The sequence below is a fragment of the Nicotiana tomentosiformis genome, chromosome 12, assembly GCF_000390325.3.
Source record: "Nicotiana tomentosiformis chromosome 12, ASM39032v3, whole genome shotgun sequence".
NCBI lineage: Eukaryota > Viridiplantae > Streptophyta > Magnoliopsida > Solanales > Solanaceae > Nicotiana > Nicotiana tomentosiformis.
Genome location: NC_090823.1, coordinates 96,051,240 through 96,075,475, shown reverse-complemented (window position 1 = coordinate 96,075,475; position 24,236 = coordinate 96,051,240). Strand labels below are relative to the sequence as shown.

The 24,236-nt window shown below is 39.5% G+C and overlaps 1 protein-coding gene across 1 annotated transcript; it reads right to left on the bottom strand.

The window, feature by feature from the left end:
• Window positions 1-3,229: 3,229 nt before the first annotated feature.
• LOC138903075 (uncharacterized) lies at window positions 3,230-7,961 on the bottom strand. The gene is made up of 4 exons (XM_070190989.1): window positions 7,475-7,961; window positions 7,058-7,375; window positions 3,470-3,586; window positions 3,230-3,273 (listed from the first exon to the last, which is right to left on the bottom strand). Exons 1-4 carry the CDS (start codon window positions 7,959-7,961, stop codon window positions 3,230-3,232), a joined length of 966 nt encoding a protein of 321 aa, XP_070047090.1.
• Between the last annotated feature and the right edge of the window lie 16,275 nt (window positions 7,962-24,236).

Genomic DNA, 24,236 nt, shown 5'->3' with positions numbered 1-24,236 from the left:
TCGGAACAATTCTCCGATCCTATCTTCTTCATAAATAATCTGCGCATCTCTAATAGCTGCTTCCTCAGCATCCCGTACAGCTTATTCTCTTCGCTGGGCTGCTTCTCTCGTAGCCAAATCTACATTATCATCACCGATTCCAGCCATATCTTCAGTTGAGGATTGCCCAACCTTTTCTGATGTCTTGGTGAGACTTATTTCCTTCCTCAGCCGTCGCAGTTATTTTTTAATTTCTGACTCGTATGGTAGCACTTCCTTCGCAGAAGTTCGAGTCATACACCAATCTAACCTGTAACCTACGCACATTCAAAGAACACCAAACGTATAAAGAGAAAAATAAAAGAAAAATTTCTGAATTAGCACTACAAACTATTTCAAACACTATTGATTGTCAATCCCCAACAACAGTGCCAAAATTTCACGAGCTCGAAACACACACTTAAATTATGCTCGCTAGTCAAAGATAATAATGTATAATATCGTACAGGGATTGAAGTTAAACAATATTTTCATAGTTTCTAGCTCGATTGCTATTTAGGAGAATCAACAATCGAGATTTATATGATTAATAACTACAATTAACTAAGAGTCTAAAGCTATTGACTAATGACTATCGCAACGAACATAAGCAAAGAAGTTATCACAGGGAGAAAATAGGGGTTGATATGATAGGTGCAAGATAATTATTTGGGATCTAACTCTAGATAATTCATTTATAATGTTTAAGCGAGTCTCTCAAATTCACTCAATTATTAGTTCAAACGTTCAGCAAAAACTCCTCTCTCGATTAAGTCTTAACCTCACGAGATGAACCAATTTAAGCACGTGAAGATATGCAAGAATGCGTAGTGGATTGGTCTTTAGGAGAACCTCTATCGATTATCCTCCTAACTAGGTTTAATCAATGATTCAACTAGCCTCTTTCGATTACTAAGAAGAATTAATGAACTCAACCAACAATATAATGCAAAGATATCACAGGTTATGCCTCCCTCGACTACATAAACTAGTGAATATTGATGCAACAATTAAATCAACCAAAAACACTTCAATACATAAAACTAAAGTTATAATCCACAAACAATCATCAACACACCAAATCCATCAAACCCTTAAGAGAATTACACCATAGATATGGAGTAATCCATCACAAATATAATAAAAGTATAGGAAAACATAAATTCAAACCAAACTCGTGTCTTGAGTGAGGAAGGAATAATGAAATCCTTGTGCTTTTGCTCCTCCAACTCCTCCTTAGCCTCCTTAGGTTGAATATGTGTCAAAAGTGTAGAAAATATCATTTTTCTATATATTTATACCAAGTAGCGTCAGGCCTAGACGAAATCCCACTTCCTAGCCAAAATAGGAAAACTTGCCAACTTATTGCTTTTCATGCGTCGCACTATGCGTAAACCAGTGCGTCGCATTCGTGCAATTTTCTCGGTCGTAAACTCTCTGAACTTAGCTTGTCTGAAAAAATTTTGTACTGATGCTACGCACTATGCCACGCACTATGCCTATCATTAGTGTATTTTTCTGTCAGACCCAAAAATTACAAATCTCCGAACTTCTCAATTTTTTGACGCACAATTGCACTGATGTGTCGTATAGTGCTACGCATGGTGCGTCACATTAGTGAATTTCCTAAGAGTGTTGCTTCTTCCTTGATTTTTGACATCCAGAAGTGATCCTCGACCCCCGAACACGATCCCAACTTAATCCTTTGAACGTTTACTCTTGCTTCAAAGCTCCAAATAGCTCGAATTAGTTTCACAATATCTACATATCTCGGAATCACTCCGAGAAGGCATAAAACACACAATAAGTGCAAAACACTATCAATTGAAGCTCAAACACTAGTAAAGTGTAGTGAATTAGAGTATAATAAGCGACTAAAACATGAGATGATAGACATTCAAAAATAGCCACAGTTTCAAAAGTCATCGAAATTTAGCCACTCTTCATGTAAAGATAAATTTGAACGAAAACACTATTTAAAATCGGGAAAATACTCCAGCATAATATGCTGGAATTCCAGTATAATATACTGAAACTCCAGTATAATATATTGGAGTTCCATTATACTTTGCTGGAACTCCAGTATACTATACTGGAGTTCGGAGTTCCAGTATATTATACTGGAGCCAGCAAAGTATATCGGTCCAGCATAATATGCTGAAAGTTCATACACAGGTGCACCGAACTCCAGTATATTATGCTAGATTGGTCTCTGTTACAGTAAAATAGTGGCTATTTTTTAATGACTTGGCAAACGCCGACTATTTTTGAATGACTAGTCCGAAAACTGGCTAGCCCGTGCTATTTTAATAATTTCTAGGGGTGGCAATAGTGGCCCAAACTGACCTGCCTAATTAATCTGCTCATATTTTAGTGGGTTGAGCTACTTTAGTGATGGGTTAAGTTTGGGAGAAATTAAAAAATAGTTAGATTTACAAGTGGTAATTGAAAAATAACCACAGTTTCAAAAGCAATCGAAATTTAGTCACTTTTCATGTAAAGATAAATCTGAACGAAAACATTATTCAAAATCCGGAAAATATTCCAGTATAATATTATACTGGAGTTCCAGTATAATATACCGGTCCAGCATAAAATGCTGGAAGTTCATACACAAGTGCTCCAATCTCCAGTATATTATGGTGGAACTTTCCGCGTATTGGAGTTTCAGCATAATATGCTGGAAGTTCATACAGAGGTGCACCAATCTCCTTGAACATATTGTTGCATTATATTTTTTTCCCTTTTTGATTTATTAATTGATAAACTTCATTTGGTGCTAGGTCATGTGCAAATTAAATTCTGAAAATAGAAAAAAACAAAAGTGGAGGCATCGGATATGACCTATTAATTTTGCAAGAGTGCGCGTGGTATTGGTAATATTTATTCGACGCTTTGTGAAAAATATGGCTTTCGTTTCTTTACATACTTTTTTGAATACATTGATGTTTGTTATTTATTTTTCTGATATAATTTGTAGCGTGTAAGTAAAGAGAGCAACGAGGAACCATCTAAGTCTGAAATGTTTATTGCAACTCGTACAAAACAGGGGAAGCAATAGTAAGTGATCTTGCAACTAATATATTATCTGGGACTTATATTCTTTATATGGTTCTCATACTATTTTTTTGGAAGTCTGACCTTCATAACCGTCAAAGCTCTGGGAAAACATCGGATGAAGCATTTAGGGCAGTGTTTGGAAAGGAGCAGCCTAGTCGAATATGATGCTATGGTTGATCAGTGACAACAAGTTCTCTGAAAAAAGATGAGGAAATCAATAAGCTCCAACAAAAGCATAACAATGAAGTCTTTACTTTGAAAGCAGAAATGCAAGAAATGAGAGAAGAAATGCGAGAATTGAGGCAAATGTGTCATTGCTTTAATCTACTGGTGAAAAATAATTTTGAACATTTTAGTTCAGATATACAAGGATTTGTCAGATCTAACCAACCTTCTCCAGTTGATGCAAGTAGCGCACAGGCTGTAAGGGGGCAAAATCTTCCATATTCTTCTGGATCAACCCATGGTCCAATTGAAAAGGTAGTTAGACTCCAACTTGTCTTGCAAACTGTTATAATAGATATTAAGTTCATTAAATTGATCAAATCTTTATTTAACCTCAAGTTTTATGGATCATTCATTGGTTATGAAAAGATATGGGGTCTACATATATGTTATAAAGGGGGCTGTTTTCCGACGCCAACGAACTCAACTTTTGGAGCTGCTATTTTTGTGTGAAAAAATAGGGCTGTTTTCATGTTTTAGATGGTGTTTTTCGGCTAGTTTTTGGGGGTGTTAAAGGGTCGTTTTTGGGGCTGCTTTTCCCTGGTATATTGGGGTCATTTTGGGGCTGATTTAGAGCTGAAGTTTGGAGGTGCTTCACTGGATTTTGTGGCCAGTTTTCATGGTGTTTAGGCTGCGTTTTAGCATAATTTTTGGCTGGAGTTAAGCAGTAATTTTGGTGGTTGTTTGGAGTTGTATTTGCAATTGTTTTATACTTTTTTTTGTTGGTGAGAATCAAAGAGGAAGAAGATAAATTTGTCTTCTTTGGGTTGAGCCAAAGCTGCAGCTATTTTATCCTCTAACTCTTAAGGGTCCCCCCCCCCCCAAATTATCCTCTATGTTAGCTCTCTATCTCTTTATAAAGGAAAATTTGGTGGTTACTTAATAATGTGCAAAGGAGGAGTTGGTCTCGGGGGTGACATGAGATTCAGGTAAGGAAATATGTGATGGTGTGTCACGATCCAAAATCTAACCACGATCGTGATGACGTCTATCGAGTTACAAGGCAAGCCTATTTCCCAAAATATTATTACTAAATCAATTATAAGAATTTAATAAAATATTTCCAACATTTGAATTTTTCATAAACTAAATCAACTCTAAATATAATTATAGAAAATACGGAAACGAGCCCCAAACATCGGGGTGTCACTAAGTCATGAGCGTCTAAATCTATGGACTAAGAAATAAAACTATCTAACTGTCAATACAATCCAAAAGAAGAAATGATAAAAAGAGTAACAAGGTCCTGCGGACGCTACCAGCTACCTTGCAGTCACCAACAATAGTCGGCCTGAACTCAACGATCGCAGCGCTCTAACTTACCTAGATCTGCACATAAAGTGCAGGGTGTATTATGAGTACAATCGACTCAGTAGTAACAGAAATAACTAAGGAACTAAGTAGTAGTGACGAGCTAAGTAGAATAATTCAATTATTTCTTTATCATAATTTAAAATAAATAGAAATAAACAGTTAAATTCCATCAACTCAATAAATGCTACAAAGAAATTAACAGGTAAAATGCAGCAACAACAAAAGCAATGAATCATCACAGCAATGTCACTCCATCACTCAGCACTCAACACTCAACCCTAATAGGTACCTGCACTCACTAGGGGTGTGTACAGACTCTGGAGGGACTCCCAAAGCCCAAGCGCTAAGCACAGATAACTCACGTGCTGCATGGACAACTCACGTGCCATAATATCAATCCCTGGATCCGCACGGTCAACTCACGTGCTACGCGGACAACTCACGCGCTATGGTATCAATATCTGGATCCGCACGGATAAATCACATGCCTCAATCAAATACCTCATAATAGGCCCTCAACCTCACTCATTTATGTACCTCTCTTGCCTCACCATCATCAATAAATAAGGGAAACACAACCCCCGTCAAGTATCATAACATATCAGCAAAATAATAGGGACTGAGATAAACATGTACAATAATATCTATGTCTGAGTGCAAATAATGTGAGCATGAATAAAGCCTAAGTATGATCTCTAACATGAAGGCAAACAAGTTCAACAACAAATAAATACATAACCACAGATAATAACCATTAGGCCTCACAGCCTCACGAGACGGACCAAGTCTCAATCCCTCGCGGTGCACACCCACACTCCCGTCACCTAGCATGGGTGTCACTTTCAAACAATCACGTGATGTCAAATATCCGGGTTTATACCCTCAAAGCCAGAGTTAAAACTGTTACTTACCTTAACAGTGTAAAATCCTACTGCGGGATGCCCTCGTCTCTCGACTCGGTCTCCAAAATCTCCGAATCTAACCAAAAATCATAATACTACTATCAACATAGGCTAAAGAATCGAATTCCATAATAAAAGCTACATAAATAAGCCAAAATTCTGAAATCGGCCAAAACCCGGTCCCCATGCCCACGACTCGAAACCAGTCAAAAATGGCAGAATAACAAACCTCGTCCTCACCCGAGTCTAACCATATAAAATTTGTCAAAATCGTACTCCGTTTGATCCCTCAAATCCTCACTTAAAACTCTCTAAAACTCAAACCCTAACCCCCTCAATTTGACCCTAAACCCCTACTAATTTCATAGCTAATCAGTGGAAAAATATATAAACGCGTGTAATTAAACCCAAGCGACTTACCTCACTTATGTCTCATGATTCTCCCTTGAAAAACACTGCCCAAAGCTTAAAACCGTTCAACAATGGTGGAATAAGGGCAAACATTCACGAAGGGTTACTTTTATAGGTTCTGCCCCAGGGGTTCCGCACCTGCGACCCTCTTCTTCGCACCTGTACGGCGCACCTGCGGTCCCAGGTGCGCACCTGCGCATTCCACTTAACCGACCAGGCTTCGCACATACGGCAGCCTCCTCGCATCTGCGGGCTCGCAGGTGCGATCCTCTCTTCACATCTGCGACCAAGCCCCAGGCCTCCATCTCCGCATCTGCGAGCCTCCCACGCACCTGCGATCATTGCACTTGTGGCTTCCCATCAGCAGGTGCGACCACACCAGTAACATTACACCAGCAGCTTCCGCTGCATTTTCCAACTTCCAAACTCCCCGATACCCATCCGAAATCATTCCGAGCCCCTCGGGACCTCAACCAATAATTCCAACAAGTGATATATCACTACCCGAACTTAGTCAAACCTTCGGAACGCCCAAAACAACACTAAAATACCAATCCAATTTCGGATTTAAGCCTAAGAACTTTTAAACTTCCAAAATTGGCTAACGACGCCGAAATTTATCAAACCATGTCCGAATGACCTCAAATTTTGCACACACGTCACAAATGACACTACGAACCTACTCCAACTTCTGAAATTCCATTCCGACCTCGATACCTAATTTTTCATTGCCGACCAAAATCGCCAAATTTTTAACTTTCGCCAATTCAAGCCTAATTACGGACCTCCAAATTACATTCCGAACATACTCCTAAGTCTAAAATCACTCAACGAAGCTAACCGAATCATAAAAATCCAAGTCCGAACTTGTTTACTCATAAGTCAACTTCCGGTTGACGTTTCTAATTTAGCTTTCTAACTAAGAGACTAAGTGTCTCATTTCACTCCAAAACTACTCCGAACCCAAACCTACCAATTCGATACAACTCAACACAGCTGAACAATATATAAATAAGCAGACATGGGGAAAATGGGGCTATAACTCTCAGAACGACTGACTGGTTCGTTACATCCTCCCCCTCTTAAACAAACGTTCGTCCTCGAATGAGTCTAACAAAAGAACATACTTGAAATCACATCATCTAAAGCAATAGCATCTGGTCTGGCTGAGAGGTCATAGAAACGGGCCTGACCACCCCCTGATTTGCCTCCCCCTTTCGGGCGACCCATAGCTGACTGGGCTCCGCCCCTAGCTGGCTGAACTCCACCCCTAGCTGGCTGGGCGGGTTGTGAAGGAACTGGTGCTGGTGCAGTCGGCCGAGTACTCCGCTGTGGAGTCCCACCCAACAGCCTAGGGAAATATCTCGCAATATGACCAAAATCCCTGCACTCAAAACAACCCCTCCTTTGACGAAACTGCTGCTCTTGATGCCCAAAAGAATTACCTGATGATACCTGAGCGAGCGGGATATAATGAGAATCCTGCGCTGGCAATGCACTGAATGATGATTGACTCTGCTGAAACTGGCCCTGCTGAAACTAACCTCCCTGAGGAGCACCACTAAAACCACCCTGACCATGAGGCCTCTTATCCTCTCTCTCAGCCCTCTCCTGACCTCGAACTATCTCAATCTGTCGAGCAATGTCAACAACCTCATCAAAGGTAGCCCCAGATACTCTCTCCCTAGTCATAAGCAATCGAGGCTGAAAATCGAGACTATCTATAAACCTCATGATCCTCTCTCGGTCTGTGGGAACCAACCAAACTGCATGACGAGCTAACTCGGAGAACCACATCTCATACTGTGTAACAGACATATCCCCCTTGCGAAGCTGCTCAAACTGCCTGCGTAGCTCCTCTCTGCGGGACTCAGGTACAAACTTCTCCAGAAAGAGAATAGAAAACTGCTGCCAAGAAAGGGGTGCTGCGCCAACCGGCCTACGCCTCTCGTAACCCTCCCACCAATTAAGTGCAGCCCCAGAAAACAGGAAAGTAGTGAATGAGACCCCACTGGTCTCCAGAATACCCATGGTATGAAGCATCCTCTGACACTTGTCCAAGAAACCCTGTGCATCCTCACCCTCAACACTACTAAATAACGGATGCTGGAGTCTCATAAACCTCTCCAATCAGCGCTACTTATCCTCTGGCATCACAAGAGCTACATAGTCCTGAGAAGCTGCAATCGGATTGGCTGGAGGTACCCCCGATGTCTGTAGTCCCTGAACAACCTACTCGGGTGTGCGAGCGACGGGAGTCTCAGTGCCTCCCCCAGCCTGAGAAGTGGCTGCGGCCGTTGAGATAGAAACCGCTTGAGCAAGGCCGGTACATGCTGTCAGAATCTGAGCTAGGGCCTCCTGAAGGACTTGAATCATAATAGGAACAAGTGGTGCCTGAGCTGGTGCATCAACAAATGGAACCTAGTCCTGATCTGGGGTAACTAGTGGATCTGCATGTACTTCCCCAACTGTTGTACGGGCTGCACCTCTGCCACTACCTCGGCCTCGGCCTCTCACGGCCCTGGCTGGTGGTACTGGTGGCTGGCCCTCCTGACCGGTAGCACGAGTCATCACTATCTGTGAGAGAATGAAACAACAGATGTTTAGTTACTAGAATTAACAGATTTGGATGACAAGAATTCAAGGAGGTGGAGTTTCGTAAAGGTTCTGCAGCCTCTCGAAGATAAGTACAGACGTCTCCATACCGATTCGCAAGACTCTACTAAACCCACTCATTACTTGTGAGACCTATATAACCTAGGCTCTAATACCAACTTGTCACGACCCAAAATCTAACCATGGTCGTGAAGGCGCCTATCGTGTTACAAGGCAAGCTTATTTCCTAAAATATTACTACTAAATCGATTATAAGAATTTAATAAAATATTTCCAACATTTGAATTTTTCATAAACTAAATCAACTCTAAATATAATTATAAAAAATATAAAAATAAGCCCCAAACATCGTGGTGTCACTAAGTCATGAGCGTCTAAATCTATTAACTAAGAAATAAAACTGTCTAACTGTCAATACAGTCTAAAAGAAGAAATGATAAAATGAGTAACAAGGTCCTGCGGACGCTAGCAGCTACCTTACAGTCTCCAACGATAGCCGGCCCGAACTCAACGATCACCGCGCTCTAACTCACCTAAATCTGCACATAAAGTGCATGGTGTAGTATGAGTACAACCGACTCAGTAGTAATAGAAATAACTAAGGAACTGAGTAGTAGTGACGAGCTAAGTAGAACAATTTAATTATTTCTTTATCACAATTTAAAATAAACAGAAATAAACAGGTAAATTCTATCAACTCAATAAATGCTACAAAGATATTAACGGGTAAAATACAGCAACGACAAAAGCAATGAATCCTAACAGCAATGTCACTCCATCACTCAACACTCAACACTCAACCTAATAGGTACCTGCGCTCACTAGGGGTGTGTACAGACTCCGGAGGGGCTCCCAAAGCCCAAGCGTTAAGCACAAATAACTCACGTGCTGCATGGACAACTCACGGGCCATAATATCAATCCTTGGATCCGCACGGTCAACTCACGTGCTATGCGGACAACTCACGCGCTATGGTATCAATACCTGGATCCGCACGGACAACTTATGTGCTGCACGGATAACTCACGTGCCTTAATCAAATACCTCACAATAGGCCCTCAGCCTCACTTAGTTATGTACTTCTCTAGCCTCACCATCATCAACAAAGGGAAACACAACCCCCGTGAAGTATCAGAGCATATCAGCAAAATAATAGGGGCTGAGGTAAACATGTACAATAATATCTATGTCTGAGTGCAAATAATGTGAGCATGAATAAAGCCTAAGCATGATCTCTAACATGAAGGCAAACAAGTATAACAGCAAATAAACACATAACCACAGATAATAGCCATTAGGCCTCACAACCTCATGGGACGGACCAAGTCTCAATTCCTCGCGGTGCACACCCACACACTCGTCACCTAGCGTGGGTGTCACTTCCAAACAATCACGTGATGTCAAATCTCCAGGTTTATACCGTCAAAGCTACAGTTAAAACTGTTACTTACCTTAACAGCGTAAAATCCTACTGCGGGATGCCCTCGTCTCTGGACTCGGTCTCCAAACCTCCGAATCTAACCAAAAATTATAATACTACTATCAACATAGGCTAAAGAATCGAATTCCATAATAAAAACTATATAAATAGACCAAAAATTCGAAATCGGCCAAAACTCGGTCCCCAGGCCCATGACTCGAAACTAGTCAAAAATGGTAGAATAACAAACCTCGTCCTCACCCGAGTCTAACCATATAAAATTCATCAAAATCGGACTCCGTTTGATCCCTCAAATCATCACTTAAAACTCTCCAAAACTCAAACCATAACTCCCTCAGTTTGACCCTTAACCCCTACTAATTTCATAGCTAATCAGTGAAAAAATATCATAAACGCGTGTAATTAAACCCAAGTGACTTACCTCACTGATGTCTCGTGATTCTCCCATGAAAAACACTGCCCAAAGCTCAAAACCGTTCAATAATGGTGGAAAAAGGGCAAACTTTCGCGAAGGGTTACTTTTATAGGTTCTGCACCAGGGGTTCCGCACCTGCGACCCTCTTCTTCGCACCTGCACGGCCGCACCTGCGGTCCCAGGTGCGCACCTGCGCATTCCACTTAACCGACCAGGCTTCGCACCTGCGGCAGCCTCCTCGCACCTGCGGGCTAGTAGTGTGATCCTCTCTTCGCATCTACGACCAAGCCCCAGGCCTCCATCTCTGCATCTGCGAGCCTCCCACGCACCTGCGATCATCGCACCTGCGGCTCCCCATCCGTAGGTGCGGCCACACCAGTAACATTACACCAGCAGCTTTAATTGCATTTTCCAACTTTCAAACTCCCTGATACCCATCTGAAATCATCCCGAGCCCCTCGGGATCTCAACCAATAATTCTAACAAGTCATATATAACTACCCGAACTTAGTCGAACCTTCGGAACGCCCAAAACAACACCCAAACACCAATTCGACCTCGGATTCAAGCCTAAGAACTTCTAAACTTCCAAAATTCGCCAACGACGCCGAAACCTATCAAACCACGTCCGAATGACCTCAAATTTTGCACACACGTCACAAATGACACTACGAACCTACTCCAACTTCCGAAATTCCATTCCGACCCCGATACCTAATTTTTCACTGCCGATCAAAATCGCCAAATTTCTAACTTTCGCCAATTCAAGTCTAATTCTACCACGGACATCCAAATTACATTTCGGACAAACTCCTAAGTCTAAAATCACTCAACGAAACTAACCGAATCATAAAAATCCAAGTCCGAACTCGTTTACTCATAAGTCAACTTTCGGTTGACTTTTCTAATTTCGCTTTCTAACTAAGAGACTAAGTGTCTCATTTCACTCCAAAACTACTATGAACCCAAACCTACCAACTCGATACAACTCAACACAGCTGAACAACACATAAATAAGCAAAAATGGGGAAAACAGGATTATAACTCTCAGAACGATTGACCGAATCGTTACAGGGTGTATGCTAGTGACATGAGGGAGTGGGAGTCATGGAGTGAGTGTTTAGGTGAGTGTAATGGGACTACTATATTTTGTTTATTGTACTCATTAGTCAATTTTTATTTATATATGACTGAAAAATATGCATAACATGGTGCTACTATATGCTATTCTAGTCTTTGTTCTTCTAGACAAACGATTAAAGTTTAGTTTCTATCTAATTATTAATTTCTTTTTATGTGTAGGAAAAAGCGAGTGATGCAATTGAAAATGGTGTCAGAAAGTCAATTTGATCTTAATGTAAATGCGGATAATTAAGATGTCTAATATTTATGATACTATATGAATATACTCACTTTTGAAAAGTTTATTGTTAACGGGCATTTTGACATATTATTTTATTAGTATGTGTATTCATTTGAATTATTATTTTTGGTATTTATTAGCTAATTTAGTTCTTTATATCATCAAAATATATGATTATAATGCATATGCTTGAAATCATTGTAATTACGTGCTATATGTAAAATGCAATTTTTTTTAAAAAAAATAAATAAATTATATAGCCTAGCCAAAATTGCCACGCTTTAAAAGTGTGGTTATATGTCTGTATGTCTACCATGTATATAAGCAAAGACCACATTTTCTAGGGGTTCCTTTTGAAGCCACGGTTAACAAGTGTAGCCTATAAGGTAACAAATGCCACGCTTTTTGTGTGTAGTTGTAGGGTATAAAAGCGTTGTCATATGGGGTGTAACAAGCATTGTCTTTGTTAACTAATAGGCCACGCTTTTAAGCGTGGATTGTAAGGTAACCTTTGAAAAGTGTGCCCTTAGGTCAAAGGTTACGCTTCTTGACCAAAGGCCACACCTTTTGCTAGTTTAGGCCACACTTTTTTAGGGTAGTCAAAGGCCTAAAATGTTGTAGTATAAACTCATTTATTTTCAGTAGCCCAAATCAGCTCGTAATTTCACCCCAAACTAACCCATAAATAACAATGAACAATTAACTGGACTACCAGTCCATTTAGGATATAATTTTAAATAACCTCATTTTACTTATTTTACCGTTTCTAGCCAATTAACTGTAATACACATTGATCATTCGGATTAGGATACAATTTAGGGATTTCCTATCCAGTTACCTATATAAAAATATTATCTTTCATTCTCTTTCTTCTCTTTTCAGTTACCCAAATTATATTAAAAAGTTCTGTTCTCTCTTTCTTCTTCAACTTTCTATACCAAATGTCCAGGTCTCATTTTGAAGAGTTTAGCAGTGCCATTTCTGCTGTAGGTAAACATGTACTACATACATTTTCATTCACTGAAATAACGCGGTGCTGGAAAATTCCTCCATTGCACAAATGTATACGTAATTTGACGCATACAAAGGAATACCTCTTGATTTCATATCAGTCAGTTTATAATCCATATACTTAATTTATACATATAAATCAAAATACCTCTAGAACTTTATTCAAATATATAACAGTAGCATTTATACATGAGATATATATATTTATACACATATTATACATGACATAAAAATTATTTATTTTAAATATAAAATATTGGTACACAACAATACAATCATTATACCATGATAAATGAAAATCAGATCTGCAACTTTTGCCACATATACAATGACAACATTTATACATATATTATAAATATTATACACACCCTATACATGCAATGAAAAACACCAATAAGACACATACAAAAATTCTACATAGGTATGTATATATATATATATATATATATATATATATATATATATATATATATATATATATATATATATATATATATATATTCAAATTAGGTTGAAAAATAAACTGTTTAGCTTTCTAAAAGAATTTACTAACATTTAATTTTGTATCACTAACATTCAATCGAATAATTATTTTCTAAAAAATATGCTTTTTGAATTGCAGATTTGCAAGTCCCTCTTGTGCCTTTGTGTTTTTCCTTTTATTTGTGTTATATTCTGTTGATCTATTGATTTTCCATAAATTGATTGAATGCAGCGAGGTTTTTGCCCATTTTCCCGCTGAAAAGTATCTATCCGAATTTCCCTAAGTGATATGGCTAGTAAATTTAGGGCTATTTACTGTAAATCAACTTTTCCAGCCATCAACTGTTGTAAACTCTAATGGGCTGGCCATTTGTGTTTTTTCCCGATAGCAATTGCCCTTTAAAGCTTCTAAGGGTCGGTTTTGTACGAAGGAAAATGTTTTCCTGAAATATATTTTCCTAGAAAATGAGTGATTTTATCTCTTATTTTTTTTATGTTTGGTTGGTCAATAAAAACAAATTCGAAAAATATTTTCTAGTATTTAGTTAAAAAGTCGAAAATAATTTTTAGGAAAATAATTTTCTATGCTACTGACTTCAATCTCTCTCCACCCAAATCCCCATGTTTCTTGCCACCCCTCCCCCTCTTCAAATACCCAATATTTTTATGACTCTATTTTCTTGAAGAATTCAATTATTCTATTAAAAATTCACACAAACCAAAGGAAAAATGTGCTATTTTACTTTTTCACACAAATGTTGAAATTTGAGCTTCACAATTGAAAAGAAAATACAACAAAACAAGAGTACTCTTTCTACAACATAAAAAGAAAGTACTCATTTTATTGAAATGAAAGAAAATATTTTTTCTACAACACGAAAAGAAAGTACTCATTTTGTAAAAAAGAAAATACTTTTCTACATCATGAAAAGAAAGTACTTATTTTTGTTGAAATGAAAGAAAGAAATACTTTTTCTACGTCATAAAAAAAAATATTCATTTTATTTAAATGAAAAAAAAAAATACTCTATCCACAATATGAAAAGAAAGTACTCTAAATAATATATCTATTTAGGGTGGGGATGAGGGGTTTGGGGGTAGGGTGGGGGTGGTGGGATGTGGGCTGGGGGTGGGTGGAAAGTTTTAATTTTACTACTTTTTTTATTATTTTGATATTTGTTAGTATTATAAGATAAAGAGCTATCAAATAAAATTCTAAATCCAAATTTTGGAAAGAAATTATTAGGCATGATTGACATTTATTCCTAAATATAAGACAAGAAGCAATAGGAAAAGAAGGGGAAGACATTTTTATCATCATAAACCATTCCACAATGATATTTACGAAAAATAAAAATAAAAGTCATTGTTATATAGGTGAGAATAATTTATATATGCTTTGTTTAAAAGTTGAAAATATTGTAAAGATTTGGATCAATTTGGGCGGGTTGGACTACAATCCTTTGTTTAGCCTATTTTAACCCAAGTGAATTTTGGGTAAGGTTGGGCAATGACCCAATTAATGAGTCAGCCCATATCGACCAACCCAAATACAGCCCAAACATCTCATTTGTCATACCAATTAGTAACTGTCACTACTAGCCAGATGAACATTTTTTACACTCTTGTTAACTACTGTTACAAAATTTGTTTCTGGAGCAAAGTGGATGATCAGGTTATGCAGGCAAAAGTGTGTGTTGATGAACTGTTCTTGAAAAATTAGATTTTTACCTTAAATCTCACAATGAATTCTGTTATCTACATAAAAGTTAGTGAATGATAATTAATGATGACTATCTTGATTACCACATGAGTACATGACCGATGACGCTTTAGTACATACATACTGTAGTGATGAAACAAATATCTCTTTCTTTCGTGCTATAACATACCCATCGGCAGCATATTTAAGTTTTATAGTTTTGGTGATCAAGACACACACACACACATATATATCTTAATCATCAAACTAGTAATTATGTTTGAAGCAAATTGTTATAACATCGTTGTCACATGACATTCTATTTTGGGATATTGAAGGATAAACGATGGAAGAAACTATAGAAACAAACTACACAGAGTTCCGCTACTGCATTTATTCCTAAAGTCTAATTAGATCAGATTACATAGGCAATTGGTACCAGAGGTCTCGGGTATTCGAGCAGGAGAACCTTTTTGTTAGGGAGTGGTTTACCTCCTTAATTACAGGATCTACACGACGCGCGAATCCGGACAAGACAAATCAGTACTCTACACTTATACAAGTGTAAAGCCCCATTTGAGAGCAAATTCGACAAGAGCATCCATCTCATCTTCAAATATTAAACCATCATGGTTAATATCAGCATGATGCATTGCTTGATAGGCTCTCAAACCACAAAACCATATCCCCATGTCTTTGAACGCAACTTTCAGTTCTTGCCTGTTCAATTTCCCATCGCCGTTCTTGTCGTACCTTTTCACGAGACATTTTAGCTCCTCTTCGGACAGTGGTTTCTCGAGGTTTTTGGTTTTGAATGACATGTTTGATTGGTTACAAATCTAAGGTTTGTGTGAGATGGTTGTGTTAAAGTTGCTTCCAGGAACCACATGTAAGGGGATTCTTATAGGGCTAATAAGTGGTGAATAATGTTCGTAAACAATGGACTAGGTTGTTTTCAGGAATTGGATTCTTCTAAAATGGTAAAGAGTTTTCTCTTTATGTATAGAATCTAGTTCTTCTTGTCTTGGGTAACTTTTAACTTACCCCCTCAGTTGAATTTATGCATGTGATAGTGTGTATAATGTAGTTTAATGGTAATTATGAAAGAAAATATTAGTAAATTCTCAAAAATAATTTAATAATCGCACTAAAGGATGTGACCTACTGATCAATAAAATGAGTTGAGAACTATGAGATCTCAAGTTTAAATCTAATCGGAAGCAAACGCTACGTAATTTCTCCCATATGTATAAGCCTTAGTGGACAACAGTAAATCATCGTGAATTCTTAAAAGCTATGGAAGTTGTCCAATACTTAAGAAACATAAGGAAACGAGTGGTTTTATAAATTGAGATAAAGAAAATATGAAAGTCCTATATATATATATATATATATATATATGTATATATATATTTTGGTGCTAGGATTACATAAGGGCGAAATATCATTCGGCTCTCATATGATGTACTGCAAATTGGTGATAAGAAAGCGAATCCTAAGAAAGGTGAAAAGAAGCATTTGTTCAATTTTCCTTGGGTTGTTGACGCAAGCTGCTGATAGTCACCTTTTATGACATCAGTTAAATTAAACTGATGATAATTTCACGAACTCAACGTTTTCATTTTCTTTATACATGGTGTAAAATGTTTTTGCTTGATTGAGAAATTATTTTATGATAATTTTTAGTGTTTGAGTGATATATAGTCAATATTTTCTAGGTACTAAAGATTTATAATAATATCTATTAATTAGTTTTATAGAGAAACCCTGAAATATTTGGAAATGAAACTGACTTCCATCCATACGTGCGAGAGAAGTCATTTTTTGCTTTTTGCAGGAAAATATTTTCCTAAAAAACAATAATATTTTTTAGAATTCAAAGTAAACAAAAATACTGAAAATTATTTCCAAGAAAAAGATTTTTGCCACGATCTGCTTCTGGTAATGGTTCTTAGCCTATTCCAAATATTTAAGAAAAAACACATGCAATATACTGAAACATTTTGCCGAGAAGACATCTTTTGCTTTATCAACGGTCTCTTCAACAGAATCTTATCTATTCAAAAGATATGTCGTGATTCTTTTATATTTGATATTTTATCCACAACTTCAACTTTTTGAAGATCCATTAGAACATTTGAACACAGAATAAATTATTATCTTTTGTAATACCCGTAAAAGTTTTCCTAAAAATCGGGATTTTCGTGATGCCGAAATAGGCGTAGAGGTTAATAGTAGTAGACGCGTTTCGGACTTTTTGGATTGAACATCGCGCTGGGAAATTGAAAAAAATGTTGGGCAGAAGTAGGCATTTCTGCGGCCTATTCTGCGACATCAGAATCACTCTGCAGACCGTAGAATAGTCACAGAGTGGGTCAGATTTCTGGGTCATTTTGATGTCAAATTTTGCGACCATTATGCAACTGCATAACCATTTCGTAGGCCACACTCTTGTCGCATATCCCGCTTTGGGATTTTTCGGAGAGAGGTTCTGCGGTGCACTATGCGACCGCAGAACCGTTCTGCGGTGCATTATGCGACCGCTAAACAGGTCTGTGGGCCGCATAATGACCGCAGACCGGGTCAGTCACGCCTAGTTTTGGAGGCCAAATTATGCGGCCGATATGCGGACCGCATATCAATTATGTGATCGCATATGCGATCGCAAAACCTGTTCCGGAGCTTCATTTAAGTTTTTTTTAACCCGGCCCTATTCCATTAAAACACCTATCTTGGGCCATTTTGAACTTATTTTCTGATAGTTTTAGAGTGAGAGAGAGGGCCCTAGAGGGAGAAAGTGATCTTCATCAAATTGCTCTTCAATTCTCACTTAAAACCTTGAAGATTATCAAGAGAGGCACCTAGGTATTCTTCCTAAGAGGTAAGATTCTATCACCCAAACTCTTAATTTCAAAATATAACTAGAATGGGCCATTAGTAAAGTAATTCATGGGGATGAGAATGCTTACCTTACATGCATGTGTTCCTAAAGTATGTAGGGAGGTTGTGAATTAAAGATAGAAAGGAATGGGGTGTGGGTTAGTGGAGTCTTTCATAAAAAGGGACATGAAACCTGATCGTTTTCCTAATTTTGGGTTCAATTTTTGCCATATTGCTAAAATAGATTGAAGTTGCTAATATTACGGAACGTCTTAGAGTTTTAAGAGGCTCAATTGAGGTATGTTGTCTAAACTCCCCTCTTCTTAGAATTGAATCCCACGATATTCATGCATTCGACGTAAGTCTCAAATTGAACGTCCTCGAAATTGCTATCCCGAATGTGCTTGCTTGGCAAATATATGTGTGTAATATGTATTCCCATGCTTTCATCATGTTATCTCGTCATCTGAGGAAATGTTCAAGACTTAGAATATGTGCTAATATGCTTAGACTTCAAGTCAAATTCGATTAAGGACTGTTATGCCAAATTGTGTGAAAAGCCTCTATGTGCCTTGAATTCTAAATTGCTCACATGTGAAATCAAGAGTCTTGAATGAAAACCGTTTTGTTATTGATGATAATAATAATGTTGGATTGTGGAAAAGAACTTGAATTATGAAATAAGGCCACTTGTGCCAATGTGCTGAAAAGATGGTAAAGAAATATGAAGTAAGATGATCGATTGAAATGGTTGATGTCTCGAATGAGATGGCTTAGCCGATCGGGCCAATATCGGACTCCGTGTAATAACACGGTGGTATTGTGAATGAAATAGTGAATATAGTTGATGTCTCAAATGAGATGGCTTAGCCGATCGGGCCGAGATCGGACTCCGTGTATGAATACGGTGGTATTGTGGACTGTGGTATATTGGCACTAAAAACCATCCAACCTAATAATGCGGGAATTGACTTAAAAAGCTATGTGATCCTTAACTTGATGTTTTAATATTATTTGAAGCTCTTATTAAATTCTTGATTGTTTCTCTTGTATTATTATTCATTCTATTGAGATGGTGTTTAGCTATACATACTAGTACTATTCGACAGTACTAACGTCCCTTTTACCGGGGGCACTGCATCTTTAAATGGATGTAGGTGGTTCCCTAGCAGACAATATTGATCACAGATAGGTGCTGCAACCTCTTCTCAGCGGACTCGGTGAGCCCCATTTCATTCCGGGGTCATGTAATATATATTTTATTTATATTGTTATACTTTTGAGATATAGCTAGGGCCTTATTGCCGGTACCTTCTTTACACTCTTTTGTATCTTTAGAGGCTCCGTAGACACTATATGGGTTGTATATGAGTGTTGGGAATGTTAAATAAATTATGTTGTATTTGATCACTTGTTCCACTCAAACTATAAGGATATGTGTATTTTGAGACTTAAAGGCGAAATAGCTAATGAAACGGTCTAATATTGTATGTATGAACTTCCCAATGTTTAATTAATGAAATCATGTCCTTTTTATTTCTTGACTATGAGAGTGAGGGGTGGAAAGTATTTAACAGGCTTGCTCGACCGGGATCACTCGGTTGAGCGCCGGTCACGCTTTCCGAGGTTGGGATGTGACAAACTTGGTATTAGAGCCTAATGTTTTAAAGTGTCCTAGGATGTCTCGGAGCCGTATCTGGTAGAGTCCTTCTTATCGGTGTGTTGTCGACCACATCTATAAGTTGGAGGCTACTTGACATTTAGGAACAATACCCTTCTTTGATATTCTGGATCGTGCGATGAAACTAATTGTTCAACTGTTCCTCCTCTAACTCGTGCATTCCTTTAAATTTCAGTATATGGCACCTAAGAAGAGAGAAAGAACTGGAAAAGGGGCCAACACTTCTTCAGGAGTGGAAGTTGACCCTCTATTTGATGATGCAGGTGAATACCCGAGGGGTGAAGATAATCCCCCGACTACTTCACTTCCTGATTCCACTACACCTGACCAGGCCACACCACTCCCTACACCTGCTGAAGGTGCGACAATTCCTCCATCTGATATTCTGGTTCCACCTCCAGGCCCAGCTTCCGGTTCTGGTATTTCTAATGGGGATCTTAGGGGAGCTATTAAAATGTTGACTCAGATAGTGGCTTCTCAGGCCTAAAGGTCGAATGTTTCACCCACATCTTCTAGCCAACTAGGGGATTCCACTAGTTCTAGGGTGAACAAGTTTCTGCAGTTGGATCCTCCACTATTCATAGGTGCTAATCCCAAGGAGAACCCACATGACTTCATTGATGAGATGCATAAGACTCTCCGAGTTATGCGCGCTATTGAGACAGAGGGAATGGAGTTGGCCTCCTACCGCCTGAAAGGGGTGGCATATTTTTGGTTTGAGCTATGAGAGGAATCTCGGGAGGAGGGGAGCCCTCCAGTGAGGTGGAGTGAGTTTGTTGATGCCTTTATAGACCATTTCTTGCCTACCGAGACTAGGGCAGCCCATTCCGCAGAGTTTGAGAATCTTAAGTAAGGGAATAAGAGCGTGTGGGAGTATCACATGGAGTTCGCACGCCTATCAAAATATGCTATTCACATGATGGCCACCATGGAGGCCAGAGTGCATCAATTTGTGCTAGGACTTAGCCCTTTGGTTATTAATGAGGTTGCCACAGCTACCTTAAATTCTGATATGAACTATGGTAAGATAGTGGCATTTGCTCAAGCTACAGAGGCCCGCAAGTTAAAGAACAAGATGGAGCGAGAGGGTAGCAGTAGGGCCCGATCCACGGGCAACCCTGGGGATTCATTTGGTGGTGGGAGATCAGCTTTTAGGGGAGGGTCATCAGGTCCATCCTAGTATTATGCTCAGTCTTCAGCCAGTGCACCGCCAGCGGGGCATAGTCAGCAGCAAGGGAGTTGCTTCAGGCCCAATGAGGGCAGCAGGGGATCCCACCATCAGGGCCGATCAGGAGGGAGATTCCAGCAGTAGCGGAGGCCCCATGCCCCAGGTGCGGGAGGATACATATAAGGATATGCTACCAAGACCTGCCGGTATGTTACAGGTGCGGAATGAGGGGTAATATTCATAGGGAGTGTCATTTATCCCGCCAGGGTGCGGGCAGGGGCACATCACAACCATCCAGTTCTGCAGCTGCTACATCTTTAGCACCCCCTCCAGCTCGAGGCACTCCGACACCAGCAGGGCGTGGTGCAGCTATGGGTGGTGTATAGAGTTCAGGAGGACCCAGACGTTTCTATGCTATGAGTGGTCGCCAGAGTGCAGAGGCTTCTCCAGATATTGTCACAGGTATATTAACTGTCCAATCTCATGATGTATATTCTCTTATTGATCCCGGTTCACCTTGTCCTATGTTACCCCTTATGTTGCTATGGAATTTGGGATAGAACCGGAACAACTTCATGAACTGCTCTCTATATCTACTCCGGTTGGCGAGTCTATTGTGGCCGCAAGGGTGTATAGGGGTTGTGTTGTCAGGGTACGTAGTTGGGACACCGTGGCCAATCTCGTTTAATTGGGGATGGTCAATTTTGATATAATTATGGGGATGGATTGGCTTTATTCATGTTTTTCTAAGCTCGACTGACGAACTAGAACTGTGAGGTTTGAATTTCCAAATGAGCCGGTTGTTGAGTGGAAGATGGATAATGTGGTGTCGAAGGGTAGGTTTATTTCTTGCCTTAAGGCCACGAAGATGATTAACAAGGGATTTATCTATCACTTGGTCTGGGTTACTGACACCAATCTTGAGGCACCTACACTCGAATTTGTGCTAGTTGTGAATGAATTTCCAGAGGTCTTTCCTGATAATCTCCCTGGGATTCCGCCAGACAGGGAGATTGATTTTGGGATTGATGTGATGCCAAACACGCAACCTCTATCTATTCGGCCCTATAGGATGGCACCAATAGAATTGAAGGAACTAAAGGAGCAATTGAAGGATTTGTTAGAGAAGGGTTTCATCCGACCGAGTGTGTCACCATGGGGCACATCAGTTCTCTTTGTAAGGAAGAAAGATGGAGGATGTGTATTGACTACCGGCAACTCAACAAAGTAACAATAAAAAATAAGTACCCGTTACCAAGAATAGATGATTTGTTTGATCAGTTATAGGGTGCTAAATACTTCTCCAAAATTGATTTACGATCCGGGTATCACTAATTGAAGATCAGGGAGCAGGATATTTCGAAAATAGCTTTCAGAACCCGGTATGGGCACTTTGAATTTTTGGTAATGTCTTTCGGGCTAACAAATGCCCCGGCAGCTTTCATAGACCTTATAATCGGGTTTTCAAGCCTTTCCTCGACTCCTTTATGATAGTGTTCATATTTGATATTCTTGTGTATTCACGAGGTCGGGAGGACCATGCCGATCATCTCAGGGCAGTGTTGCAGACTCTTCATCAGCACCAATTGTACGCGAAATTTTAAAGTATGAATTTAGGCTCGAATCTGTCACATTCTTGGGTCATGTTGTCTCCAGAGAAGTAATTAAAGTGGATCCTCAAAAGATTTCAGCAGTGAAGAATTGGCCTAGACCTACAACGCCAACCGAGATTCTTGGGTTTAGCAGGGTATTATCGGAAATTTGTGGAGGGGTTCTCTACTCTTGCCTCTCCATTGACTAGATTGACTCAGAAAGCGATTAAGTTCCAATGGTCCGATGCTTGTGAAAGGAGCTTCCAGGAATTGAAATCGAGATTGACTATGGCGCTGGTGTTGACCCTTCCATAAAGTACAGATGGGTTTGTGGTATATTGTGATGCTTCAAGGATCAGGCTTGGGTGTGTGTTAATGCAACATGGCAAGGATATAGCTTATGCTTCTAGGCAACTCAAGAATCATGAAAAGAACTATCCAACACATGACTTAGAACTTGCGGCAATGGTTTTTGCATTGAAGATTTGGCGTCATTATTTGTATGGGGTCCATGTGGATGTATTCAGGACCACAAAAGTCTTCAATATATTTTCAAACAAAAGGAGCTGAATCTGAGGGAGAGAAGATGGCTTGAATTACTCAAGGATTACGACATCGATATTCTGTACCACCCAGGGAAAGCCAATATTATGGCGGATGCTCTTAGCCGGAAATCTATGGGTAGTTTGGCTCACTTGGAGGCATGTCAAAGGTCGTTGGCCGGGGAGGTTCATCAACTAGCTAGTTTGGGAGTTCGTCTTGCGAACTCTAGTGAAGGAAGGGTAATTGTGCAAAATAGGGCTGAATCATCACTTGTTGTGGAAGTCAAAGAGAAGAAATACAACGATCCATTATTGGTACAACTGAAGGAGGGGATTCATAAACATAAGACTATGGATTTTGCTCTTGGCATGGATGATGGTACACTCAAGTACCAAGGGCGACTATGTGTTCCAAATATAGATGGTCTCCGAAAAAGAATCATGACCGAGGCTCACGCTTCTAGGTATTCTGTGCATCCAGGTTATACAAAGACGTATCATGACCTCAAGGAAATCTATTGGTGGAATGATATGAAAAGGAATGTGGCGGACTTTGTGGCAAAGTGTTCGAATTGTCAGCAAGTGAAGGCCGAACATCAACGGCCTGGTGGGTTGGCATAAAATATAGAAATTCCAATGTGGAAGTGGGAAATGATTAATATGGATCTTGGGGATTACCGCGCACTCCTCGTAAGTTTGACTCAATTTGGGTGATCGTGGATCGACTCACGAAATCAGCACACTTCTTGCCAGTTAAATCTGCCGGCATAGCGGAACAATATGCTCAGTTGTATATCAAGGAAATAGTCAAGGCTGCATGGAACTCCAGTTTCCATCATTTCTGATCAAGGGGCTCAGTTCACGGCCAAGTTTTGGAAGAAATTTCAGCACGGTTTGGGTACTCAGGTAAATCTTAGTACATCCTTCCATCCACAAACCGACGGGCAAGCAGAGTGGACTATTCAGACGCTTGAGGACATGTTGCGTGCTTGTGTTCTTGATTTCAAAGGTAGCCGGGATGATCATTTTTTACTCATAGAGTTTGTTTATAACAACAGCTTTCATGCGAGTATTCAGATGGCACTATTTGAGGCATTGTATGGTAGGAGATGTAGATCTTCCATTGGGTGGTTCAAGATTGGGGAAGCTGAGCTGATAAGACCGGACCTCGTGCATCAGGCTATGTATAAAGTTAAGATCATAAAGGAGCGGTTGAAAACTGCCTATAGTCATCAAAAATCCTATTCGGATGTCCGTCGTAGAGACTTAGAGTTCAAAGAAGAGGATTGAGTATTCTTGAAGGTTTCCCCCATGAAGGGTATTATGCGGTTTGGGAAAAAGGGGAAATTGAGTCCGAGGTATGTTAGGCCATACAAATTCATTCAGAGAATTGGCCAGGTGGCGTACAAGCT